This window comes from Ascaphus truei, chromosome 3, assembly GCF_040206685.1.
Source record: "Ascaphus truei isolate aAscTru1 chromosome 3, aAscTru1.hap1, whole genome shotgun sequence".
NCBI lineage: Eukaryota > Metazoa > Chordata > Amphibia > Anura > Ascaphidae > Ascaphus > Ascaphus truei.
In genome coordinates this window covers 329164635-329192520 of record NC_134485.1, presented here as the reverse complement: position 1 = coordinate 329192520, position 27886 = coordinate 329164635, and the positions used below count along the sequence as shown (strand labels likewise).

The following is a 27886-nucleotide window of genomic DNA, read 5'->3' as shown; positions in this document are numbered from 1 at the left end:
TCTTTAAGGGTTGAATGTGAGAAATGATTTCTATCTTTGATTCCCCCAGGCACTCGAATGCTGAGAAGTCGGTTCTAATTCTGATCTAACTTCTCAAGACTTCACCTGGCACTTAAATGTGAGAAGTCTTCTCTAATTCTATATGCCCCCTCCCTTCTTCTGCAGCTGGGCTGGCCAGAGCTGGTATCAGTAAACACTGAGAGCGAAACATCTTTTAACCCACTATAACTTTCATGCAGCTTTCATACAGACAGAAGACAAAATGGATGACACAAACACAGCATATTACAACATAAATTACAGACAAGGACTAAAACAATGACAAGATGGCTGACAAAAGTAGTCAAACAAAATGGCTGCTTAGACCCTAATGCTGTTTACGTCAGACCCCCTAATGTCTCAACTTCATCAGTCCCTCCTCTGATTCTTTAAAACATTGCTTTTTGAGTTATTGGGATGATGTTAGTCCAGAGAAACGTAGGGAGACATAGGGGTGCTCCATGATCTGATAATGCTTGAGGGTATAAGCCAGTGCAAGAGGGTGCCTGCCAAATGTAGTCATAGTCTCGTATGGCGCTGCGGCCAAACTATCTTCCAAAGTTAGAACACTGTACTTGGCATCTTCTTTCTCCAAGGGACTGCTGTAGATTGGATCTGCAAACAATGGCATCAGGTCTGCAGAGGGGGTAGCACATTTGTGGATCATACCTTTGACAAACGTGACACAAACATATATGACGAGTATCACTAGCAGACACATTACGGCATTCAAAGGTTTCGCTCCCAGTGATCAAAGAAATCTACAAAGCCCAAAAAGGATTCCATTCTGCACCTCCTTTCCTACTGTCATGGCCCCTTTATACCTCCAACATCACCGTATTAATACGGGGATGTTTGCTTTTCCAGCCGAACTTGGCCACGCGCCAGCCGCATCTCCCGTTCAGCAGTAATGGTGCTGAACATTGAAAGCGCCCGTGGCACCGAAACGAAAGAAAAAAGCCCGCACGTTTAAAAATCTCGCGGTGGCGGCCGCAGGAGACCAAAGGCGGCCGCCACTGTAAATACCTTGCCACTCTGATCTTGGATGAAAACACAGCAATGTTCTTTAATTAGGACACATACACCTCCTTTTGATGCTAAAATATAATTTAAAGCCATTCTGCTTTGTAAGGCCATAAGCCAAATCTGATGCAATGGCTGTAGTGGTGTGATTGAGGACATCATCTAACATATCTGTTAATGTATTAAGCCTCTCGTAGTAATCCAGGGGGACCATGGAGGGAAATAGAACAAAAAGACAAAAAACAATCTAAGTGTAGAAAGTTTTTAAATTTGTGTAAAATTCTATGTTTTGTCTTGGCTCGTATGTGATGCCTACTTACAAGATGTAAGTTAAAATCAAGCGGTTTTGACACACAATGGTCTCTGCTAGAAATGTTGTTCTCCACTCAGTGATGGGGTCTCCAATTCTCAGCTCAGCAACAATGTATCCCCCAAAAGCCGGCCGCGACAAAGGCAAACTGGTCAACAACCCCTCCTCTCAGGAACTTCATTCCTACCATTTCCTTGAAAAATATAAAGAGTTCATACTGTGCATAAATATTCTTTCTTCCCTCTGAAGTCTCTCTCGTCCCCAACTCTTGCAGCAGTGCTTGGGGTCAGGAACACAAAGGTGATGTATCCTGATTGCAGCAAACACCTCAAATAACGTGCAAATAATATTAAAAAGTTCAAACCCCCTGCTCAAACCCGGCTGGTGGGGACTGGTTTCACTAGTCCCACAAATCGTCACTCTCGTTGTAATCCAGGGGGAGCATGGAGAGAAATAGAACAAAAAGACAAAAAAACAATCTAAGTGTAGACAGTTTTTAAATTTGTGTAAAATTCTATGTTTTGTCTTGGCTCGTATGTGATGCCTACTTACATACAATACTATCATACTGTGCATAAATATTCTTTCTTCCCTCTGAACTGCTGCAAGAGTTGGGGACGAGAGAGACTTCAGAGGGAAGAAAGAATATTTATGCACAGTATGAACTCTTTATACTTGGATCAACACTGATTCTACGGACGCAGGAATCTGCTTTCTTCTGCCATGCCGAAAAAGCGAAAGGCGGAAGCCTTTTCCAAGCCAATGCCAAAGCGAAAGGCCAAGGCTAATAACGAAAACCTTCTGACGACTCCAAAGGCTAAGGCTAAGAAGCCTGGGCCTTATTATGTCAAGAAGAAATTTGCTGATGTAGCAAGAATGCAAAACCAATGGAAGCCACCCATCCACTACTCTGCTCTCCCGGGAACCCCCAGCCCACCTTCTCCTGCACTCTTCGACGACTCTGCTTTCCCGGGAACCACCAGGCCACCTTCTCCTGCACTCTTCGACGACGCTGCTCTCCCGGGAACCTCTATCTCATCCGGTCCAGCACCCATCCACTCAGATCTCCACAACACTCCTTGCACAAGTCCAGCTCATTCGCCCGCATGCTGGTTGGGTTAAGTGTCGATATCCCTGAGAACTCTATGTTGGTAAAGATAGATCTTCTTTTTGAGACCATGCTACACTGGCGACACACTTTATTCGAGCTCGGCTAGTCCCACGAATTCGGGTATACTCGGGTGTATTGAGGTTTGTGACTGTTTTCTGCCCGAGTGCATTGAGGTATTTTCCAGGCAGGGATTGAAGCATTTTATTCCCGCTGGCTGCAATACTGCACAGTATATATATATATATATATACTGCATTACAATTCATGAATTTATGCCATCTGGTAGACACGCGAAGCATTGCAGCCTATTAAATCCTAATCATTATCATTTAACAGATCAGCCGCCCGTCAGCCAGGCATGAACCCAGGCTGGGAAGGCAAACGCAACGGGGCTTGTCAGAGGTGAGGAGCGGCGCATTCCAGGTATCTGCCAGGTACATACTGGGTATTTGCTCGAATAAAGTGTGTCGGTGCAGTAAATATGGATAGATGGATGGAGAAGATGGATAAGCTGATGGAGAAGATGGATAAGCGCATGGAGAAGACAGAGACTGACATAGTGGGGATACATAGTTTGCTTGGAGTTCCTGCCCCTGTATGTCGGATACAGGAGCAGGAAGGTGGCATGGATGTGACCTTCACCCTTCCATCACCAAGTGCACCCCTCCATCAGAAGAATATGTGTACATGTATGCCATTGATGAGGATGACATGACAACCCCGTCAAGACCACGCCACGAGATGACAACTCAGATAAGGCGACTAAGACAGGAGGAAATCATCCTCCCAGACCACCTAACCTCGCCTGCTGCCACAAGCACACCCGCTCCCAGAAGCACACCCACACACGCTTGCATTGAAACGGTGCCCGACATCAGCTTGCACGACCTGCCCCAGCAAGTCAGGGAGAAATATAGGGTCGCAAGTGCTGGTATATCCCAGAGATTTCTCATGAACATCTTCAAACACCACGTGAGTTACGAGTTGTACTGCGAGTGGACCCACAACGTAAATTACGCGTCAAAAAGGCTCTTCCGGAAAATTTAAGAAGAACTATTGTGGAGGAATTGCGGCGCTATTTTACCATTAGCGATTATTTAATGAGAATCGTGAAAGACTCCATAAATGGCATTTTGAGGCTCGTCCCTGGAAGGACAGAGAGGTGGGAATCGAATTCGCTGCGTGATAGTTCGTCTGTTCAAAAGTTATAAATAAAGTTTTTACTTACTCCAAATAAATAAAAAAAATGTTGATTCTTTTAAATTGCTTAATTATGTCACCTTTTATAACAAAATATAGTGTTTCTAAAACATACTGTACAGTCAGTCAGTAATGGTTGATTAAAATCAGTCAGTCCCTCAAGAAGGCTAAAAGAATTGTCATGAATGGCTCGGTGGAGGGGGGGGGGGGGGCGGACTGTATATCCGTATACTGTATACTGTACAATAAATACATACTTTTTATTTTTGGGATTTATTATACAGTATGTAAAAAAGTATTGTATGCTGCATGAAAAAAACAGCATACTGTTTAAGGTTTTCTATAAAGCTCACAGTTATTCTATCCTAATCAATAAAAATGGCACTGTCACTGATGGATTTTTAAATCAGAGGGGCGTGCACGGACCTCACTTGGCACTAAATGCCATCCCCACTGGTCCCGCCTCCAGGCTTCACTCGTGCGGTGACATCAACGTCGCGCAGCCGCTATGCATAGCACCCGTGAACACGCGTAGTTTCCTCCGTTCTGCTGTGTAATAGCATTCACCTGTCTTGTCTCCATCAGCCAACCACAGCCATGCATACTAGGGAGTATGCTTCCTCCTCATTGGTCTGTTCTTCCTATATACTGTATGCTCAGCCTGTCCTCTGACACATTGACTGATCCTAACCTTGTTTATGTGCGCTGTGTGCAGTCCTGCCGCCTCTCTGAGCCTTGCCTGTCTTGTCCTGGCTTGCCTACCTTGCTTGTTCTTTGGATTCCGCACTTCTCCGCTCCTGACCCGGCTTACCAACAACGATCCATACCTCTCCGCTCCTGAATCCAGCTTACCCACGATGATCGGCACCTCTCCAATCCCGACCTTGGCTAAAGTACCTACAAAGATTCGTACCTCTTCAATCCAGACCTCAGCAAGTATCACTAACCATCCTGACCTCTCCTACCCAGACTAGACGGGCTACCTCAACCTATCTACACTCCAGACGCGCTCTTGTGGCTGTGGATTGGCGTTTATTCAATCGTCACCTCGGCCTCACGGTCACGACTTGTTTGTGGTGAGCGCATCGTTACACCTGGAAGGCCAATCCGTGACTGCTATTTAGTGCTACTGTAGCTTCCATCCGATATAAATAACACACATTGCTACACCAGTCCTAACCGCAGGAACCCTGCTTTTACTGTTTTCACACTTTAGCCGGACAATTCTCAACTATTTGATTGAACAGCACTGGAGGAAACAAATAATTAAAACTTTATGAAATAACATACAGACGTCGCAGCTCTGCACTTGCCGTGATAGCTCAGAAAGACAGAAAGATGTACAACCAGTGAGATAAATAGAACTGTAATTAATCATTCTTAAACAATTTGCCGTTATATATCTGTATTACAAAGTTACATAGTACAGTAGATGAGGTTAAATAAAGACATGTGTTCATCAAGTTCAACCTATGATAAATTTAGACGACAGATACTTTATCCTATATCTATACTTACAGTGACATATCATCCAATGATATCTCATAAGAGGAAAAATAAATTCCAACCCGACTCCAAGAATTGGCAATTAGATTACTCCCTGGATCAACATTCTTCCCATGTTTACTTATGTGGTATATCCCTGTATACCTTTCCTTTCTAAAAAAAATGCCCAACCTTTTTTTGAACAAATCTTTTGTATCTGCCATCAGAGTCTCCATGGGTAATGAATTCCACATTTTAACTGCCCTTACAGTAAAGAACCCTTTCCTTTGCTGCTGGTGAAATCTCCTTTCCTCCAACTTTAAGGGATGACCCTGAGTCCTTTGTACTGCTCTTGGGATGAATAGTTTTTTTTAAAGCCCCTTGTACTGTCTCCGAATATATTTGTATATAGTTATCATATCCCCTCTTAGATGCCTCTTTTCTAATTTAAATAAATCTAATTTAGCTAGCCTCTCCTCATAAATTAGATTGTCCATCCCCTTTATTAATTTGGTGGCTCTTCTCTGCAGTCTCTAGTTCCATAATGTCTTTTCTAAGGAGTGGTGCCAAAATTGTACACCATGTTCAATGTTCTCCATGTTCTTACTTATGCTTTTTAAAGGGGTATAATGATGTTTACTTTCCTTTATCCATTGCCCGTTTAATGCAAGATAAGATCTTGTTTGCTTTTGCAGCTACTGCATGACTTTGTGCACTATTGCAAAGCCTTCTGTCTACAAGAACTCCTAAATCCTTCTCCATCAAGGATTCCCCCAATTTATCCCCATTTAATTTGTAAGTCGCCTGTTTATTCTTGATTCCCAAATGCATTAACATACATTAACATGCATTAACATACATTTATATGTGTTAAACCTCATCTGACATTTACCTGCCCAAGTTCTCAGTCTCTCCAAGTCCTTCTGGAAAGAAATTACATCCTGCTCTGATTCTCCTACCTTAAACAATTTAGTATCATCAGCAAAAATTGAGACTTTGCTTTCTATGCCAACATCTAGGTCATTAAAAAAACAAGTTAAAACGCACGGGTCCCAGTACCGATCCCTGAGGTACTCCACTCAAGACTTTAGCCCAACCTGAAAAAGTTCAATTTATGACAACACTCTGTTGTCTATCCTTCATCCAGTTTTCAATCCAGGTACAAATAATTTTACAGAGTCCAATTTGCTTTATTTTACAGTGAGAAGCTCCTGCTCCAATCATGTGGCTCCCTCTGCTGGTGCTCTTGGCTCTGATTTTCCTGTACAGGTGGTACAGGGAGAGACAGACACTGCAGAATCTCTCAGATAAATATGTGCTGATCACTGGATGTGACTCTGGATTTGGAAACCTACTGGCGAAGCAGCTGGACCAGCGTGGGCTGCGCGTGCTGGCAGCTTGTCTGACAGAGAGAGGGGCAGAGGACCTGAAGAAGGAGACATCCAGCAGACTGCAAACAGTAATCCTGGATGTTACCGACAGTCAGAGTGTGAGCTCTGCTGCCAAGTGGGTCACTAGCACTGTAGGAGATGCAGGTGGGTGAAGCTTTATGTCAGGAGAAAATGTTATTTAGTAATAGGGATCACTCACAAAAAGGGGTATTTTTGTGTAGTGTATAGACTTACTTTACAGCATCAGTAGGGAAATGCTGAGCAAATGTCCTTAAAAGTGACGTGTTTACTCGCAGATATAGGAGGCCTTGACATAAAATAATAAAAATAATGAAGGGTTACCTTACTAATATTTTGTGTTGTATGGTGTCACTATGCATGTATGGCAAATCTTGCAATGTACCTCATGCAAACATGTATCGTATTTTCTTTAGATGCACCAAATAAAGAAATTCAAGAAAAAAAAGTGACTTGTTCTCAAAAGGAGCGTTCCAATTGGGCTTGCATGTTCTGAATATGATTAAGGATCTCTCCTTTATTTGGCCTCAAAACAGAGAGAAAAAACATTGTTTTTATTATTGATGTCCTTGTACCTTTCCCTCTTATTCCATATCTTTCAGGGCTCTGGGGTTTAGTAAATAATGCTGGGTTTGCGATTGGCTTAGCCCCCAATGAATGGCAAATGAAGGAGGATTTTATCAAGCTGCTGAACGTCAACTTGCTGGGGATGATTGACGTGACGCTGAATCTGCTGCATCTCATCAGAAAAGCCCAGGGACGCATTGTCAATGTTTCTAGTGCTGCAGGGAGACTGTGTACTGTTGGCGGAGGGTACTGCCTCTCTAAGTTTGGCGTGGAAGCATTCTCCGATGGTCTAAGGTGAGCAACATAAACAGGGAACATTACAGAGCTTGGCTATGATCTATGACAGTAGTTGGGTGGCCATCAGAGTATCTAATCCTTTAGGACGTAATGACATGACCATATTTCCATTTATTTATTTGTTATTTATCAAATGTTTTACCAAGAAGTAATACATTGAGAGTTACCTCTCGTTTTCAAGTATGTTAATATGACAAATAATGCATGGTTAAAAATACAGTTACATAAATGAACAGGGTATACATTATATGCAATACATCGCATGCACAGTTAGAGAAGATGTATATTATAGGCTTAAGTAAAAGTTACAGACCAGCTTAAAATGTGAGACAGCTTTAGTTTTGAAAGAACTTAAACTGGTGGTGGATGTGAGTCTCCGGTAGGTTGTTCCAGTTTTGGGGGGCACGGTAAGAGAAGGTGGAGTGGACGGATATTTTGCGGAACCCTGGGACCATGAACAGTCTTTTTGAGTCAGATCTCAGATGATAAGTGCTGCATGTGTTAGGGGTGAGGAGCTTGTTCAGATAGATTGGTAGCTTGCCTAGAAAGTATTTGAAGGCAAGACAAGAAAGGTGAACTTTGTGCCTCGACTCAAGTGATGACCTATCTAGTTCTTTGAGCATTTCGCAATGATGTGTGTTGTACTGCTGCGGCACAGTTTATTCGAGCATTTGCCCGTTCTGTGCCGCAGCAGTAGCCTGGCGCGCGCCTGAGTGTGACGGGCGCACGCCGAAGCAGCGGAAGAGCGCCCTCCGATCGGGGCGCTCTCCCTACCGCTGCCGGGTCCGCTGGGTCCCCCGGAACCCCCTGCCGCTGTCCCGCGATCGCGGGACACCAGGGCTCCCTCGGGGAGCCCCTGGACACGCGTGCAGGGGGCGCACGCTCCCGATGACGCGTGACCGCGCGTCTATGACGCGCGGCACGCCGAGGGGCGGCCACTAGCAAGCCGGGAGATTTCCCGGCTTGCGGTACCGACCACACTTCAATAAAGTGTGTCGGTAGTGTAGATGCATTGGAGAACAAAACTGCATATTGAATTGCAGAGTGTGCTAAGTTTGCTATGGTGGGTTTGGGGTGCCGAGCCTTATACAATGTCTCCATAGTCGATAATTGGCATTAGCATCTGCTGTGCGATATGCTTTCTGACCAGCAGACTTAGGGAAGATTTGTTCCTGTAAACTTTACAGTGTAAAGTACACCTAGTTTAGCATAGGTTTTGGATGTCAGGGTATCAATGTGCATCCCAAATGTTATGTGGGAGTCAAACCATATGCCAAGGTATTTAAAACTAGTAACAGGAGTTAGAGTGGTGTTAGCGTTTGTTCTGATCTGAAGCTCAGTCACTGGAGGCTTTAAAAATGTAGTCTTGGTCCCAAATACCATTGGTACAGTCTTGTTAGTGTTTAAAAACAGTTTGTTTTGTGAAATGTAGTTTTCGGGTCTCAAAAGTCAGACTGACGTATGTGTTCAAGGTCGGGGAGGCTATAGGATTGTGTCATCTGCATACATGTGTATTGAAGCTTCCTTACAAAATGTGGGAAGATCATTGATGAACACTGAGAAGAGTAGGAGCCCCAGAATAGAGCCTTGCGGGACACCACAGGTGAAATCCAAGGGGTTGAAGTTAGAGCCTGAGATGGACAGATGTTGGGATCTACCCGATAGGTAGGACTGAAACCAGTTTAAAGCATGCTTCCCTATTCCAGATCACTGGAGTTTGATCAACAGTATCAAAAGTCTGCAAATTGTAGGAATATTGCCCTAGTGAGTGCAATGCCTGTATGCCCGCAGACCTGGCCAGTCCCCTGTACTGAGGTGGGTAAGGGTATAACACGCACCCACAGCAGTGAGGGCGTGTCCGGAGTGTGGTAGTAGCGTTGCCGGGCCTGGAGAGTAAGGGTTAACGTAATACTTGTAGAGTCTGGGGTGCCAGAGGTCGAAGGGTAATGTCCAAGTGCCAGAGTTCAGGGGTTGGAGAGAGCAGCGTTGTGATGTCCGAAAGCCAGGGTCCAAGAGCAGGAGAAAGCAGCGTAGTCAAGTCCACAGCAGAGTTCAAGTTCAAGTCAAGGAATCCAAACAGGGTCCGGGACAGGAACCAGAGCTGAAACAGACAAGGGAGCTAGGCATAGACACTGCACATACAGGAGCTACAGGAAGCTATGCAGAGCAAGGAGTGAGAGGAAGGAGTGGGGTTATATGGGAAGAAGGACCAATGGGGGTGAGGGGAGGAGCAGAGGTTAGAGTGGGTAATTGCAGAGATAGGTCTGTGAGAGCAGGGGAGGAGACAGGAAGGTAATCTAAGGTAATAGCCTGCAGCCGTCGGGGCCGGAGTGTGGGAAAGGTAAGTAGAGCGGGTGTGCGCCCCCTCGGTAACCCTGCTATGCGCGCGCACCAGAGCGTGGGGGAAGACCAGCGGAGGAGGCGCACGGGAGAGAAGACAGAGGGGAAGGAGGAATGGAGGAACCAGGTAAGGAAAGGACAGGGGTGACAGAGGCACGCCGAGGAGAGCGTGAGCCGCGATAGGGAACCTGCGATCGTGAACACACGTGCTGGTGAGGGGACCACGCGCGTGCGCAGAGTGTAAGCCTGGGTGTGAGGATCGAGCCATGGAGGAACGGCTGGGGGAAGAAGGTAGAGTTTGGGGACATAGGGGAGCACTGTGGAAGCTGGGGTGACGGGGACACGTTGGGAACTGCAAGTCCCCTGATCCGTTACAGTGAGTTGTTGCAATTCCATTCCACACTGGATTTCATTGCAAACTTCTAGCAGGGTAGTTACGGTGGAGTGTTTGGGGCGAAAGCTAGATTGGAATTGGCTAGGGAAATTTGTCTTGGTATAGTAATCGCTTAATTGGTGTGATGCTTGTGCTCCTACACACAAGCGCAGTGAAAGGGAATGGACCCGATAGCGAGGTGGGGAATCCGCAGGAGAGACGAAAGGGAGTGAGTTGCCACGCAGCTGGGGAGGTAGAGTCCAGAGCACAAGATAATAAAATTGCTTCTTCGAGGACGTCCAGCCTTGAGGACTCGCAGCTAGAGGGCAGCGCCACACAGAGAATGAACAGGGAATCTTGACTCGCAGCTAGAGGGTGGCGCATGCCATACAGAGAGACATCAGAGAATCTTGACTCGCACCTGGAGGGCGGCACACGCCATAAAGGGTGACATCAGGGAAACTAGGCACAGGTAGAGAATACGTCACAAGGGGCGTGAAACTTGACTCGCAGCTGGAGGACGGTGCACGCCGTCACATGTGCGCGCCACGTGTGAGAGAATGCGCGACACGACCGGGGGTGGCTGGGCTCCGTGGTACGAGTAGGGAACCGCGGGTGCGTGCATGCTCTATAAGGAGAGCGGGAACTGAGATGCAGCAGGTATGGAGGGAGCACGCCGCGGGGGGCGTGTTCCCCGATTCCTTACTGTACCCCCCCTTCAGGATCGAACTACGAGCGATCCTTACTAGACTAGGGTGGACTATTAGGATCTCCCAACTTTAAAGGGGTACAGGAAAAGGAGAGAAGGCGGGGCCACCTCTGGGGGACCGTTTGTTGGCCGAGCATAATGTTACGCTTGTGCTCCTACACACAAGCGCAGGGAAAAAGAATGGACCCGATAGCGAGGTGGGGAATCCGCAGGAGAGACGAAAGGAAGTGAGTTGCCGCGCAGCTGGGGAGGTAGAGTCCAGAGCAAAAGGTAACAATAGAATTGCTTCTTGGAGGACGTCCAGCCTCCTTAAAAGGCATAGTGCCAGTAACAGAAGAGTGCTGCAAATACTAAGTTCAAACTAAGGGTTGTTTAGTTGAATACTTTGGCCAAGTATTGTAAGCCTGCTACCACGTCAAGGTAAACCCTATCAGCAGGTCCTACACTACCCGACGGTAAACTAACCTCAGTGGTAGAATGAGTGACTGTCCCAGTCTTCCAGAATCCAAAGGAGATACGTACAGTTCCCAGAGGAAGTTCAGGCAGGAACAGCATAGAGTACTGGGGTAGTACTTTGCAGGGCCCTGGGCAGGAAGCCACTGACTACTTTTAAAAGGAAGCGGCAGCTGTTAGCAATGGGAAAGTCAGAGAGAGGCTTACTTCCTGTCAGGAGGAAGAGGGCAGGATTTGCCCGGAAGCAAGATGGCGTTGTTTGCTTCAGAATCCTTAAAGACACAGGATCTTGACTCGTAGCTAGAGGGCGGCGATCAGAAGTAAACGGTAAGGAAGGAATACGCCGCAGGGGCGTGTTCCGCGCATCGTTACAATTGGGAGTGAACACATTTTTCCATGACTTTGGATAGTATTGAGAGAAGAGAGATTGGCCTGTAGTTTGAGACAGTGTTTTTGTCCCCACTTTTGAAGATTGGGACAACTCTGGCAGTTTTCCAGGTCTTAGGGATATGGCCTGCACACAGGATAGAGTTGACTATGGAAGCAATTGGTTTGGCAATGGCTGAGGCACCAAGTCTTAGGAACTTAGATTGCTGTAAATCAGGTCCACATTGGTTGCTTAGTTTTAATTTAAGGAGCGCTTGTGTAAACTCCTCTTTGGATACTGGGCCAAATTGAAAATTGTGTGCAGTGTCGGGAGGGGATGGGGCTATATGGGTACTCCCAGAATGAGATTCATGTTTGTGATTTGGGATGCGTTTCGCTAATAAGTTAGTAGCACACCTCACAAAATAATCTTTGAATGCATTTGCAATGTCAGTGGGGTTACCCAACTCTTTTTATAATGTTTCTATCATCCCCAGATTGGACTTTACATGCTCAGTCATCAGATCATATGCACGTCTTTCTTTAAAGAAGGATAACATAACAACAGTTTAATCCCAGTGTAACAGGGTACATGCAACCACACACGCGGGTTCTCTTGATAAGGCTTATTTATTGAGCCTTAAAATCATACAGCACACAAAAACAAAATAGCTTCTCTTCAGCATACAAAAACAAAATAGCTTCTCTTCAGCATAGAAAACAAGGCAGCTTCTCTTCAGCATGCAGGACATAGACAGTTATCACACATGTACTTTGAAAAACAGACCTTATAGCAGTAATCTCTTCAGTATTTAGTCCTGTCTCCTGACCTGCTAGCTTGCATGTGTGTACAGCCTGGGGGTTTTAAAACACCTTGATTATGCAGCTGGGGTCAGACTAATTAAGCAGCCCTTCTCAACTGAAACTTAACCTTGTCAATGCTGCACTGCAAGCCTAAACATAGGTTTGCCAGGTATATGGCTGGTGACGTTTATTCACCCTGTCACACCCAGCAATGGAAGAAATAGAGACGTTTTCCATACAGTGTCTTAATTGTCTTTAAAAACCAAATTGTTTAATCTGAACCTAGTTATCTCTCATTGCTTTAGTGAATAAACACTTACCCAGATGAAATGTATCTAGTTTTTTTTTCACTTCAAAATCTAAAAGCTGGATAAAATTACATGTTGACAAAATAATTGTTTTCTGCACATTTGTTGAAAAAATGCTGAATAGAATTTGACCAAAATCTGTTGATAAATAGAAATATACAGAACACCTACAAGCTCAAATTGAACCCCCAAAATACCCACAACATATATATAAGCATATAAGTTTCACAGAGGAGTGCTACTGAGCATGGCAATTTATATTTAAAACCAGAGACATAACATAAAACACAGACAAAGCTCAGTGCACATCCAGAAAAACTTATATACGGTACAGTGCCTAAATATACATGTATAAATAACTAATAAATAAAATGGTCTTTTAGTTTAACATTTTGGCCAAATTGTTGTAAGCCCTTGAGCCAAACTTCACGGCAGACCACGTTCAAGGGTCCCTACACTAATATAAATTCTTAATAACCTGTGCATTGCCAGGAAGAATGATTTATAATAAATCTGTCAATATGAGTTGCAAAAGTTCTAAGTCTGATTGAAGCTTTCATTAACCTGTACATTACCAGGAAAAGCACTCTGTAATAGATTTGTCACAATCACACTGCATGCAGGCAAGTTCCCCTGAGTGCTTTTCCTGGTAATGTAGGGACCCTTGAACGTGGTCTGCCGTGAAGTTTGGCTCAAGGGCTTACAACAATTTGGCCAAAAATGTTAAACTAAAAGACTATTTTATTTATTAGTTATTTATACATGTATATTTAGGCACTGTACCGTATATAAGTTTTTCTGGATGTGCACTGAGCTTTGTCTGTGTTTTATGTTATGTCTCTGGTTTTAAATATAAATTGCCATGCTCAGTAGCACTCCTCTGTGAAACTTATATGCTTATATATATGTTGTGGGTATTTTGGGGGTTCAATTTGAGCTTGTAGGTGTTCTGTATGTTTTATAATTCTTGTGCAGCTAGTCTTGGCTGTTTTGGAGGGTGGCAACCTCCTATCCAATTGAAGCTCACTCCCTCCCACATTTAAATGGTTAAAAGCTCACTCCATGGCATCTCCAACTATCAGGGGAACTTGCCTGCATGCAGTGTGATTGTGACAAATCTATTACAGAGTGCTTTTCCTGGTAATGTACAGGTTAATGAAAGCTTCAATCAGACTTAGAACTTTTGCAACTCATATTGACAGATTTATTATAAATCATTCTTCCTGGCAATGCACAGGTTATTAAGAATTTATATTAGTGTAGGGACCCTTGAACGTGGTCTGCCGTGAAGTTTGGCTCAAGGGCTTACAACAATTTGGCCAAAATGTTAAACTAAAAGACCATTTTATTTATTAGTTATTTATACATGTATATTTAGGCACTGTACCGTATATAAGTTTTTCTGGATGTGCACTGAGCTTTGTCTGTGTTTTATGTTATGTCTCTGGTTTTAAATATAAATTGCCATGCTCAGTAGCACTCCTCTGTGAAACTTATATGCTTATATATATGTTGTGGGTATTTTGGGGGTTCAATTTGAGCTTGTAGGTGTTCTGTATGTTTTATAATTCTTGTGCAGCTAGTCTTGGCTGTTTTGGAGGGTGGCAACCTCCTATCCAATTGAAGCTCACTCCCTCCCACATTTAAATGGTTAAAAGCTCACTCCATGGCATCTCCAACTATCAGGGGAACTTGCCTGCATGCAGTGTGATTGTGACAAATCTATTACAGAGTGCTTTTCCTGGTAATGTACAGGTTAATGAAAGCTTCAATCAGACTTAGAACTTTTGCAACTCATATTGACAGATTTATTATAAATCATTCTTCCTGGCAATGCACAGGTTATTAAGAATTTATATTAGTGTAGGGACCCTTGAACGTGGTCTGCCGTGAAGTTTGGCTCAAGGGCTTACAACAATTTGGCCAAAATGTTAAACTAAAAGACCATTTTATTTATTAGTTATTTATACATGTATATTTAGGCACTGTACCGTATATAAGTTTTTCTGGATGTGCACTGAGCTTTGTCTGTGTTTTATGTTATGTCTCTGGTTTTAAATATAAATTGCCATGCTCAGTAGCACTCCTCTGTGAAACTTATATGCTTATATATATGTTGTGGGTATTTTGGGGGTTCAATTTGAGCTTGTAGGTGTTCTGTATGTTTTATAATTCTTGTGCAGCTAGTCTTGGCTGTTTTGGAGGGTGGCAACCTCCTATCCAATTGAAGCTCACTCCCTCCCACATTTAAATGGTTAAAAGCTCACTCCATGGCATCTCCAACTATCAGGGGAACTTGCCTGCATGCAGTGTGATTGTGACAAATCTATTACAGAGTGCTTTTCCTGGTAATGTACAGGTTAATGAAAGCTTCAATCAGACTTAGAACTTTTGCAACTCATATTGACAGATTTATTATAAATCATTCTTCCTGGCAATGCACAGGTTATTAAGAATTTATATTAGTGTAGGGACCCTTGAACGTGGTCTGCCGTGAAGTTTGGCTCAAGGGCTTACAACAATTTGGCCAAAATGTTAAACTAAAAGACCATTTTATTTATTAGTTATTTATATATGTATATTTAGGCACTGTACCGTATATAAGTTTTTCTGGATGTGCACTGAGCTTTGTCTGTGTTTTATGTTATGTCTCTGATAAATAGAAATACTAAGAAACTCTTGGATCATTATGTGTAATTAAAAAACAAATTGTTAGTCACATTCATGTTAATGGAACATAAGGTTTGCTAAGATAAAGCACTGTATAGTAACGTTTTGTATCAGTATTACATGCTAATAATGCCTAATGTTAATCTAGATTTTTATCTGTCCTGTTTGCAGTCATGATGTCCCACGTTGAACCAACATGATTGTACATGAGTTTTTTTCTACCACAAAAGAGCTTTAGACCCAGAAACTCACAAACACAGAGAATCCCTGCAAGTCGTGAGCCCAACAACCAATATATATATATATATATATATACTGCTGCGGCCGAGTTTATTCGAGCATTTGCCCGGTCTCGGCCGCAGCAGTAACCTGGCGCACGCCGGAGGGTGTCGGGCGCGCGCCGAAGCCGCGGAGGAGCGCCCTCCGATCGGGGCTTTCTCCCTCCGCTCGCCGGGTCCGCCGGGTCCCCCGGAACCCCCTGCCGCCGTCCCCCACATCGCGGGACACCAGGGCTCCCTCGGGGAGCCCTAGACGCGCGTGCAGGGGGCGCAGGCTCCCGATGACGCGTGACCATGCGTAGGTGACGCGCGGCACGTCGAGGGAGTGGGGCTAGCAAGCCGGGACATGCCCCGGCTTGCGGTACTAGCCCTACTCAAATTAAACGTGTCGCCAGTGTACTGTACACACTATCGCAACTGGACTAACACGGCAATTTACGTTATATATATACGGAAATAGCCGTGTTAGTCCAGTTGCGATAGTGCAGAATAAATGAGTTCTTCAGTATTAGGTGATACCTTTTTTATTTGGACTATCAATTTATGTCATAGGACAAGCTTTCGAGAGTTTTCCTCTCTTCTTTAGGTCAGCAATACTGATATACAAAGGTTTCTACAACTTAGACAGGGATTGGAAACTCTTTGACACCAAAACAAGTGGACTTAATGCAGACATGGGGTTTCTCACACACTATCATAATTTGTTGTAATGGTCCTCCCTGCCATTGTGCCATCCCAAAACTTCCCTCCTCCACCCATATCCCCTCCCAGCATCCTCTTCCCCCTCTGTGCTGCTGTGGATGTACAGCCCCCCATCCCGAATTCTCACTTTCCTTATCTCAGTTTTAACACCCTTCTAGTGCCTCTCTGTTCTTTATTCTTCCTTTTTTCTCCCAATCCCTGTCTAAGTTGTAGTCGCCCCTATAATAATATTTCCACCGGCGAGCGCCTCCATCCGGTATGCCTCCCCCACAGCACAGTGCATTGTGCTAGTTGGGTGAAGGGGTACCTAGTGTCATGTCTCATACAATCACCTAGCCCCCAGCCTCTGGACTGGCATGTGTATGAAGGTTCACCCTCCTTCAGGGAAAATGGGTGCCCAGGGGTCCCTGGGGTAGCATCTGGGGCCCTGTGCCCAACCGTGACCTCAGCCTTGGCCCTTCTTTTATTTCTGCCCACACAGAAATCCTCCTGCTGCACTTAAAGTATGCCTGCAATATAAAGCCCTGAAAGCCTGTCCTGATCTCAGCAGTCCCGTCCCCCCCCCCCTCACCCCCTCAGTGGACGATACTCCACTTCTGCTACCTAGGGTGTGGTTTGAATACCTGTTAGGGTCAGGAGAGCTGAGCTGATCTGTGATGGTATGGAGATCAGGACAGGCTTTTGATATCATCTGGGTTCTTCATCTGTGGTTCAGCGCCTCCAGCTTCAGTGCGCTCCATGTAGAATGGAAGCAGCCCCCCCTGAAGAAAATCTCTCATACACCCTGCTACTGACTCAGATCCAGGCAGGTGTAAAAATAGAACGGGCTTTATTGTGGCAATCACTGTATAGATAGTATCACAGCACTGTAGGTCTCAGATGACGCCAGACATCTAGATGGTGCATGACCGCAGCTAGTACAGGGTCTCTGTTGGTCTAATCAGATGTTTCCCTAGCCCCTGGGACTATGGGTGGGCACGCTCATCCCGCAATGGGAGAGACTCACAGCCCACTGCTCTCTTCCTCTTCAAAAGCAGGACTGAAAAAATTGGGCACTCCACTCATGAGCATCCAGAAGGGGTGGGCTCATGGTCTGTACCTATACCATATAGGCTGCACACAGGCTATGAGTCACCACCTCACTTCTGTCACTCATAAGAGGAGAAAGAGAAGGGGGTCAAAAGTTCACAGATTAACCTTTCGCTGCCCAGACTGCTTACGGGACAGGTAGGAGAGACAGGTAGAAGGGACTTACCATGTTATACACACACACATATATATGCACATATTTGTGTAAAAAGAAGTGCTGTTGGGTGTGACCAAATGTACTATATACAATAAATCAAAAAGCCCAAATACAATATCCAAATGCAAAAGTATATAGTTCAATTCTGTTCTGTTTGTCTCTCATAAGTAAGGGTCATTTAATTAAACTCTTTGGCCAGAGCGTTATAATCTTGCAGCCATGTCACGGCTTGACCACAATGCAGGTCCTAAAACTAACTGTGATTATTCTCATTTACCTCTGTAATAGAGGGAGAAATGTCTAAATAGACCATTTTCCATAGGTGCATGAAAAAACCTACTACTTAAAAAGTTTTGTTGTTTTGTTGTATAAGATTACTAATCCTCCTAACAAATTCAGTATAGTGATTGATAAGATACTCAATGAGCGGTTACGCAGCTTCTCACTATATTGAATAAGGTTCTTACCGTGAGCTTTAACGGCTAGATCCACAAAGCTCAGATAAATCTGTGCTTATAATGTAACCAGGAATAGATGTTATGATCATGAGTCAACATGGTATCCTCAAAGCAAATTATATACTAAAACAATAGACGCTCTACATCTCATTAGCATAGGCTTAATATCCCTCTGTGGTAGCATAACCTTGCGTGATCTGCCAATAATGTGATTTTGAGTATGTCTTGTCGTTACTCTGATCTGAAATACCAGAAATATGTATTTAAATGAAGTTGAGAGAGAGGTAAATAACAACAGGAAATACTGCTACAGTACTGTATGTTAGTTTAATTATGTCTAAGTGTGGCTGGCGTTGCACCCATCCATACCCTTGAAAAGCCGTATTTCTGTGTCTGGATGTGAGCAATGAAAAGTATAGGTATGACTAACAATGTTAAGTCCCTGTGTTAACCTTCACTGACTTTGTGATGTTATGATCATGCCTAATTTGCCTATTATTTTAATCTTATTACTAACGCAGTTATAGTTAACACTATGCTCTTTAAAGGGAGAAAACATGATTTTACTTTACTCTAAAGATGCACATTTAATATTAACGGGATGATAAGTTAAGTCAACATCATATTATGTGACCTTACTGAGCTCTGTGGGTCTGTGCCAAATAGACCCTGGTACCCAATGTGTAAGATTCACTAAGCGGTGATGCAGGGTATCGCCCTGTGATCCCACGTTAAATGTCATTCAAGTCAATGGCTGTTAATGCGGGATCACAGTGCAACAACAAAAGGAAAAAGGGGGTGAAATGAAGTGCGCTACACAGAAACACAGCCTGTAAGGGGGGACAATCAATGCAAGCACCACTATATAGGGAATATTTAGGTGCAAAAAGTGTCATAACCAATGCTACCCCTGCCATGACAGTGAGTTGTAGCAAAGTATGCACATGCACAAAAGGTGTGATAATAAAATCCACTGTCCACAAGTGTAGCAATCCAATAGGTTCAATGCCTATAAATAAATGTGGGTAGAAGTTGAGTAAAGTTCAAGTCCAAAGTGCTGACTGAAAGCTGCCCCAGAACCACAGATCACCAATCCTGAATATACAACAAGACAAACACAAAAAAACAGGGGCGCTTGTAGTATGCAGCTGATGATATATTGGACAAGATCTATAAAACAACAGTTAATATGTCATAGACTAAAACAGAATATAACAACATAAAATGTCAACAAAAAATGTGAACTCCTTGTTCACTGGTGCAGCGCGTGTCCTCAGGAACCGTTTCAGGAACCGATGAAACTGCCACTATCTCTCCCTGTGCTGCGCTCATCCCTCGGGTGTTTCCACTCGGGGGGGGGGGGGTGTCGCGCTGCCTCCTGGGGTTAGGCTGCTGGTATCCTGGCATACGGTTGGGGGTCAGTTTCCTCCCTTCTGACACTGCGTACTTCCGGTGTTTCAGTACGGGATACCGGATGCCTGGAACTCTCCACGCTAGCACCCCCAACAGGACGCCAGGATACCAGCAGCCTAACCGCAGAAGGCAGAGCGACACCCCCCCGAGTGGGAACACCCGAGGGATGAGCGCCGCACAGGGAGAGATAGTGGCAGTACCATCGGTTCCTGAAACGGCTCCTGAGGACACGCGCAGCACCGGTGAACCAGGAGGGACCACATACCGCTCGCTTCACAGGACAGTCCTGGCTTTCATCTTTACCGGGCTATCTCCTCTCAACACCCTCACAGGCAAAAGTTTTTGGTTCTTCATTCACCTTTAGTTTACAAGTTCACATTTTTTGTTGACATTTTATGTTGTTATTTTCTGTTTTAGTCTACTGCACCGACACACTTTATTCGAGCAAATACCCAGTATGTACCTGGCAGATACCTGGAATGCGCCGCTCCTCACCTCTGACAAGCCCCGTTGCGTTTGCCTTCCCAGCCTGGGTTCATGCCTGGCTGACGGGCGGCTGATCTGTTAAATGATAATGATTAGGATTTAATAGGCTGCAATGCTTCGCGTGTCTACCAGATGGCATAAATTCATGAATTGTAATGCAGTATATATATATATACTGTGCAGTATTGCAGCCAGGGGGAATAAAATGCTTCAATCCCTGCTTGGAAAATACCTCAATGCACTCGGGCAGAAAACAGTCACAAACCTCAATACACCCGGGTATACCCGAATTCGTGGGACTAGCCGAGCTCGAATAAAGTGTGTCGCCAGTGTATGACATATTAACTGTTGTTTTATAGATCTTGTCCAATATATCATCTGCTGCATACTACAAGCGCCCCTGTTTTTTGTGTTTGTCTCACAGTGCAATACATTGCATCAAAGCTTATTGGATCCAGGCGAATGAGACACATTGGTTACAAATGAGGAAAGCAACAACTAGAGCAGAGAAAGCAAGGATACATATTGGAGGTGTATACCAAAGGAAGTCTGTAGCTTTTTTGTGCCAAGTGGCCGTTGATAAGCTTTGGTCATTAAAATCAGGCGGCCATTTTTATTTTTTTTAATTATCACGACCCCGGTTCTAGCGCGATCGGGTGGCCCCCCAAGGACCGCGCTATAACGGGGTGTAGCTGTATTACTTTTTAATAGACCATCACATCATACAGTGGAGTGTATTCTAGTAGCCTCAATGACTTTGCTGCTATCTCGAACGCTTTGGCATGTTCTCGCCGAACAGTTTGTCAGCTGAGTTAACACGGTATTCAAAAAGAATCTGAAGCACTCTCAAACTACGTGGTGAGAAAATGCCTAACCGTACGGGACAGCAGCAAAGAGATCTCAACCTCTCTCAAAGTTCTCCCTCGTGCGATCTTGCTGCAGCTGCACAGAGGGCCACCTCTCCCTGCACTGCTCTCACAGGCGATCACACAGTTTTTATAAAAATTGTAATACTAGTATGCGTGAGGTGGGGGTCTCCGGAGCAGAACCGTGTTGATTTCAGGTCCGGGGACCCCCTGCTTCCAGAGATACAGGCCCAGTTAGGGATTCTGTGATGTGGGTTATCTCGAAAGAAAGGAGAACAGCATCGCGCAAAAAAGTTTGCAAACTTTATATTATAAAGAACACACAAGCCTCACAAATGAACACTCACATTTGGGCAGTCCTTTACAGTGTGATATACTAAAACAGTCATCTGTGTGGAGCGGCGTCCTCACCACTTCAGTGATACCGAATGGATCAGCTGTTTGTCGCCGGCTGACGTTACTTCCAGTTGCAACCACCCGGAACATCGTAGACCTCGGCAAACTTTTCTACCTCCAATCATGTGCATCGTTTAACAGGACTCCTGTGGGATAGGGCAAGTTAGTGATTCATGCGCTCCAGCGCTGGATTCTTATCCTTTATGTAATTGACATATTAATATAGACACAAACACTGAATACTGGGGCTAGTGAGGTATAACAACATAAATCTTGATAGAAGTGGAGTCACTGAAGGGACATAATTATTCCTGAAGGTCAAGGCTGGGGGTAGTGAACCCAGTCAAGAACCTCATTGGGATAGTCCGGGGCACACAGCTTGAAATATATAGAATTAGGTCGTTGTATTCACATAGATGTACTCAAAGTCCAGTGTGTCTTGGAGGGCGTGCAGTCAGAAGAAGTAGTAGGAGTCCCAAATAGAAATAATTCAGCGCACAGACAATGGAGTGGGTCCCAAACAAAAAGTAGTAAAAAATTATAATCTTTCTTGGTCCGTAGTTAAAAAAATAGAGGTAAACACCCTCCTACGCGTTTCGTGCCTGTATGCCACTTTATCAAGGAGTGATAGGATAGGAAAGTTTGCCAGGTCTACGAGGTTCCGGGCAGCCGCTACAGGAAGTAACTTCAGCCGGTGACAAACATCTGATCCATTCGGTATCGCGGAAGCGGTGAGGACGCCGCTCCACACAGATTACTGTTTTAGTATATCACGCTGTAAAGGACTGCCCAAATGTGAGTGTTCATTTGTGAGGCTTGTGTGTTCTTTTTAATAAAAAGTTTACAAACGTTTTTGGAATAACTGTGTTGGATGGTGCTCTAAAGACAAAACCATAGTCAAAGTAGAATAATAACTGGAAAAACAACCCTATAATGTATAGATGTCCAAAAGGATGTGGTCTGGTAGACAATAATCCCACAAAGCAAAGCGTAAGGATAAAATCATATACACCTGCCGGTGACCAGTAAATGAAACATCCTATCATAAAGGACAAGATGAATGGGGTCAAACTGGAATAAACTCACTTGGGATTCTTTATCCACGATAAGCAGCAAGTCCAATGTGTCCAGTGCCCCAGGGTTGAATGTGCCTCCGTTTGTAGATAGTCTTCAGTGGGAAAGGAGAGAAAAAACGAAGCACTATATCCAGTGCTGATGATACAGCAAAAAACCACCAGGAGTACGTTCCCATAAAAATAAAGCTATTTAATGGATCAAGAATATAAGTTAAAAAACACACCAACGCGTTTCGGACTTAGAAAGGTTTTTTGCTGTATCATCAGCACTGGATATAGTGCTTTGTTATTTCTCTCCTTTCCCACTACCAACATTTTTGCGCAATGCGGTTCTCCTTTCTTTTGAGGTAACCCACATCAGAGCATCCATTGCCACAGATTGTGATATGCTCAATTATACTCACACAAATGTGAGTATAACCTTTGGAGGTCCAGTTTGTTTTACATCTATCTACTCTGACAGTACTACCGTATGGTCTATTGCTGTGTATTTTTCATATACACATTGATGCCATCTGCTCCCTTACTTCTTTGGAATTGCTGCACTGGAGAACTGGAGAACTGTTTTCTTTAAAGGTTTCCTTTCAATATGTTTCACTGCTTGCACTTATATTTATTTAAATATAGTCACTTTATAAATTTTTCACTATTGTGTGATATTATTCGTCCTAAACTAAGATCACATTGTAACCAACATGATTATTATTGGTTTAATATAGTGCACATTATTGTTTTAAGCACAAAACTGTCTGAGAGTGCTACTCCTGTTTCTACACCCCATCTTGTATGGAAAAACATGAATGGACCATAATAGCAGGGCTCATTAAAGATGGCCACTATTATGTTTTATTTTAGAACTATTTTATAAATCTGCCCTATTTGTTGCTTCATTGCTTTGTCAATTACCATCGGGATTCTGGTCAAAAGTGTATAGGTTTAATGTTTGTTAGTACTAGTCACTGCGCCATTTAATTTGTGAACAAATTGTTGTATACATTTGCCATGCTCAATAGCTATCCTTTTTGACACTAATATACATATATATTTTGTGGGGGCTCAGGGGTTCCTAAAATTAGCTTGCTGGGGTTGTGTGTTTTGTTTGTGAACAAATAAAACATTAGAGGTGTTGCATGGGTAAATACTTATCGCAACTCCATTCTACTGTTGATACTTGATGGAACAGTTGCTTTCCCAATGATAGTAAGGATGCATTTTTCTTATTTTTCTCCCCACTATAGAAGGGAGCTCTGCAATTTTGGGGTAAAAGTGTCCATCATAGAGCCTGGCGCTTTCAGAACTCCAATTACTGCCTTGGAACCTCATAAGCAGAACCTGAAGCGGCTGTGGGAGAATCTACCTGCAGAGGTCAAGAAGGACTATGGAGAGCAGTATTACAAGAACTGTAAGACCCTCTGTTTGTCTGCTTGGAATTAAGGGTAGAAGGAAATGTTTCCACTTGAAGAGAGATGTAGAAGGGACAGCATGAGAATGGGCAGTGATCACATGACTTCTGAAATGGGCACTTCCAGGTCACACATTTACATGAGTCATTTGTATTCCTCCCTTTGTAATATTGTGCAACGCATTGCACATCGGAGACTAGGAACACATTAAATACCTGCCTGTGAAGCTTATGTAACACATAAATCGCAGATAGGGACCATGTGGGTAAATCTACATATGTTACCAGGTGTGGTGCAATACCTGATAGGCTCACAGGAGGCCTGAACCTGCGCCACTGGGAGCCTGGGGTGTAACCTGGAACAGACTGCTTACAGCGCCTCCACCTGTGTAGGGATTCTAGTGTGTAGAATAACCCCTTACACAAGAACCACATACAGTAAGTACTTACACCAGGGTATGGATAAAACAGTTTACTATATGCACTAAAACATAACATCACATCACATACAGCAACAATAGCAACACAGCAGTGTCACACTGGGCCGCACACCCCCAGCATATACCCAAGTGTCTCAAGAGTCCCAATGGTTCCACAACCCCATCCAAGTGTGAGACAGCGCTGCCCATTAGATGGTGTATAGTTGGTGCACTTGGTGTATACCTGCCCTGGCCTCCTGCACCCAGCTACAGCAGAATAATGGTAAGAGGATCCGTCTGCGTCCAGCGCTGAATACACAGCAATGGTGTCCTCTTCCAATTCAGAGGTTCCCCCTCTGGGGGATCTCAGTCAGATAGTTTCTATCATGAGTGAGGTAGGTCTGGTCCCAGAACACACTTGTCAGTGGCTTGCAGCACTGCAGCTGTGTCCTTGAACGTAACAAATAACTAAAGGGGTAGTGCACCTACATAGGTCCTGTCCCTGTCACAACCACAATCTGGGTTATGTTTCAGGGCCTACCTGGGGCCTAGGGGGGTTACCTGGCCTAGTATGCAGGGGATACTGCTCCCTACACACACCCTTCTCTAACCTGCTCCCAGCTCTGACTAACTCATGTGGTTCACTGTCTGCTTCCTGACTGCACTCAACAATGTATCCACATGCAGCATGAGAATCTGTTAGCCTTAGTGGCTGCCTGGCTGCATGGGATCTGGGTGAAAGGGCAGTCTCCAGAGGCTGCTGGGAGTTGTAGTCCACTCAGGACCTCTTTAGAATTGGGGCCGCGTGCGCGATGTGTAATGGCCGCCGCTACTCTCCACTGAGCCTGCGCAACTCTGTCATGGCCGCCGCATCACCCTTACTGTGCATGTGTGACTTCTAGGGATCCCTGCACTATGGTGTGCCATCTGCGATTTGCCTCCCTCTCTGTAATGGCCGCCGCATCTCCTGGGGCTACACAGCTTCCACGCATGCGCGAACGCACACAAAATGGCGGCGCCAGACTGCAGATGCCGCCTGGAGCCCCCGGTGACGCGCTCACCCCTGCAGCTCCCTTACTCAGCGCAGTGGTCCCCTCGCTAAGCGGAGGTAAGGGCGGCCCAGGGGGAAGCCTGCTACACTTACAATTAGTTGTATTAACTCTAATCAGCAATGAGAAATACATTGACTAAAGTAAGGTGATGCTGGGCTTTATTAACAATCCTAGTAATTTTATTTCTGTATTTTTTGTCCACACAGGGGCTCAGAACCTGGACAATTTGATGGGACCTGCTAACTCCAAGCTGTACAAGGTCACAGACTGCATGGAGCATGCCCTGATTGCCGTTTACCCCTGGACAAGATACTCCGCTGGCTGGGACTGCAAGCTCTTCTACATTCCTGTTTCTTACCTCCCTACAATTCTATCTGATTATGTGATATGTCGCTCTGCACCCAAACCAGCTCAGAGAGCAGAGTAACGGTATTTCTGATTACTCAACAATACATTATAGTTTGTTCATTCAATGTTATATAGGCTAATGAATGAAAACAATGGGAAGTATGATACCTTTTATTGGACTAACACATGGTTTATAGTATGCTGGGCGATAATGGTGAAAGGCAGGGTTGCAGACCTGTCTAAGACATGCAAATGAGCACACAGTAATATTTCCATTTGCTATATGCTATACGCTGGAGGGCTTGTTGTCACTTTTTTAACCCACCACAACTTAACTAATGTGTGGTGGATACCTATCCAAGCTTCAAATTGCAAAGCCAGTATAACCAGCCTCACACTGATGAGACCCAAAAGGCTGAAACAGCTGTCTGTGGGTAGGTTTACTGGCTATGCATCTTAACCCAGGCTGTGCTGAAAAGCTGTGCAATGCAGGAAGCATAAGCTTATAAGGGTCCATGTCAAAATAGATTTGAAGCAAAAGATGGCACTGTGTGCTCATTTGCATGTCATTTCCCAGAATCCCTTGCTACAGTGGAAGCACTGTATGCTGGGAGATAATGGTGAAAGGTAGGGTTGCAGACCTGTCTAAGACATGCAAATGAGTACACAGTAATATTTCCATTTGCTATATGCTTTACAGTGGAGGTTTTTTGTTACTTTTTTTACCCACCATAACTAAACTAGTGTGTGTGTGCGTGCGTGCGTGCGTGCGTGCGTGTGTATATATATAGTAATTGGGAACTTTGTGATTTTTAAAAAAGTTTTACTACAGTCATATTACAGCATATCAACATAACATTACATATAAATGCTGCATGAGTGTATGTTAATGTCAGTGAGTATGCGGACACCAAATCCTGGGTATCTAGGCCTATGTGATGGTGGTGACACACTGTTGGAGCTACTTAATTCAACAAAGTGTCTCCTTGCTAAAAAAAAACTTGATGTCCCCATCGATCTTGTTAGGAACTTCTTCATACATAAAAGAATAATCTAACAAATGCCTCCTCTCTATGTACACAATATCATAGGTACAGTGAAATCAACACAAATACAGTCCTCACAGACCGCAGTAGTACTGCACCACAATATACAACACCAGGATCACCTATCTCTAGCATCATTGGTATCACCCACTTAGCTATACTAACCATGGGAATTTATTTCAAAACTTCAGGAGAATCATAGGTTAGTCTAATGGGGGGGGCTAAACTTCCTTCTGGGGCGAGTACACCTGTGGTGCCACTGTCATCTCTCCCTGCTGATTAGAGTGTGTATGGGATATAAGCAGCTCCGGTTCATCTTGTCCTACAGAAGGGGTGTGCTCACAGCATTCTACACAACTCATTTTCTTTTTGTTTCAATTTTTTTATTGTTTTTCAAGATAGTGACATATTATAACAAGTTTTAACGTACAACTATTACAACTTCAACTTTTACAGCAAAATGAAATAATAACCTTTACATTACATCATAAATCGCATTTTGTTGTTTTCATTTCTTACATATTTAATTTTCGACTGTTGTATTTTACAGAACTTTTATTTTTTTTTATTTTCATTTTTTACCACATATTGGGGAAGCGGCCGCTTCCAGGCCAGTCTCTCTCAGAGGGATTCAAGAAAAGTAGAGAGAAAAGCAAGAAGGCAGAGGGTGGGGAGGGGGGAGAGAAGGGACCAGAGGAGGGGGACGCGTGTCTTATTGTCTCCAGATTTATATGACCCAGTAATTCCTTCGCTAATTGTCTGGCCATACTGATCAAATCTTGTGGAATTTATCCACATTTTGGCCCAATTGTGCCGAGAGGAGTTCCATTAATCTTATATCTCTAATTCGCCTCAGTACTGTCTGCTTGGAAGGGGCGTTTGTCTTTTTCCAAGCTGCGGCAATCGAGCAGCGGGTCGCTGTGAGGACGTGACTTATCATTTTGTTCTCATGGGGTTGTAGGCCCTCTATTGGTTTAGACAGTACCAGGGTCAGCGGGTCAACATACATCTCCACCCCCAGGAGTTCTCGTATCATTGTTTGTATCATGATCAAGAGCCCCTGAATTTTTGGGCACTCCCACCAGATGTGAGCCATATCTCCTCTGTGCCCGCATCCTCTCCAGCACAAATCTGAGGATCCGGGGAAAATCTGGCTCAGCCTACTAGGGGTTAGGTACCAATGGAATAGAATTTTATATATGTTTTCTTTTATTGTGGTACAAATTGATGTTTG

At 44.2% G+C, this 27886-nt stretch overlaps 1 protein-coding gene across 1 annotated transcript in view; it reads left to right on the top strand.

Annotated features, from left to right (window-relative positions):
* LOC142489890 (retinol dehydrogenase 7-like) overlaps nucleotides 1–27151 on the top strand; it is a 30704-nt gene extending 3553 nt beyond the window's left edge. The window contains exons 2-5 of the mRNA XM_075591453.1: nucleotides 6370–6703; nucleotides 7180–7438; nucleotides 23624–23787; nucleotides 25465–27151. Coding sequence (XP_075447568.1) covers nucleotides 6391–6703; nucleotides 7180–7438; nucleotides 23624–23787; nucleotides 25465–25685 — 957 coding nt within the window. The 5' untranslated portion in view covers nucleotides 6370–6390 and the 3' untranslated portion in view covers nucleotides 25686–27151. The remainder of the gene's footprint in view (nucleotides 1–6369; nucleotides 6704–7179; nucleotides 7439–23623; nucleotides 23788–25464) is intronic.
* Nucleotides 27152–27886: the final 735 nt, after the last annotated feature.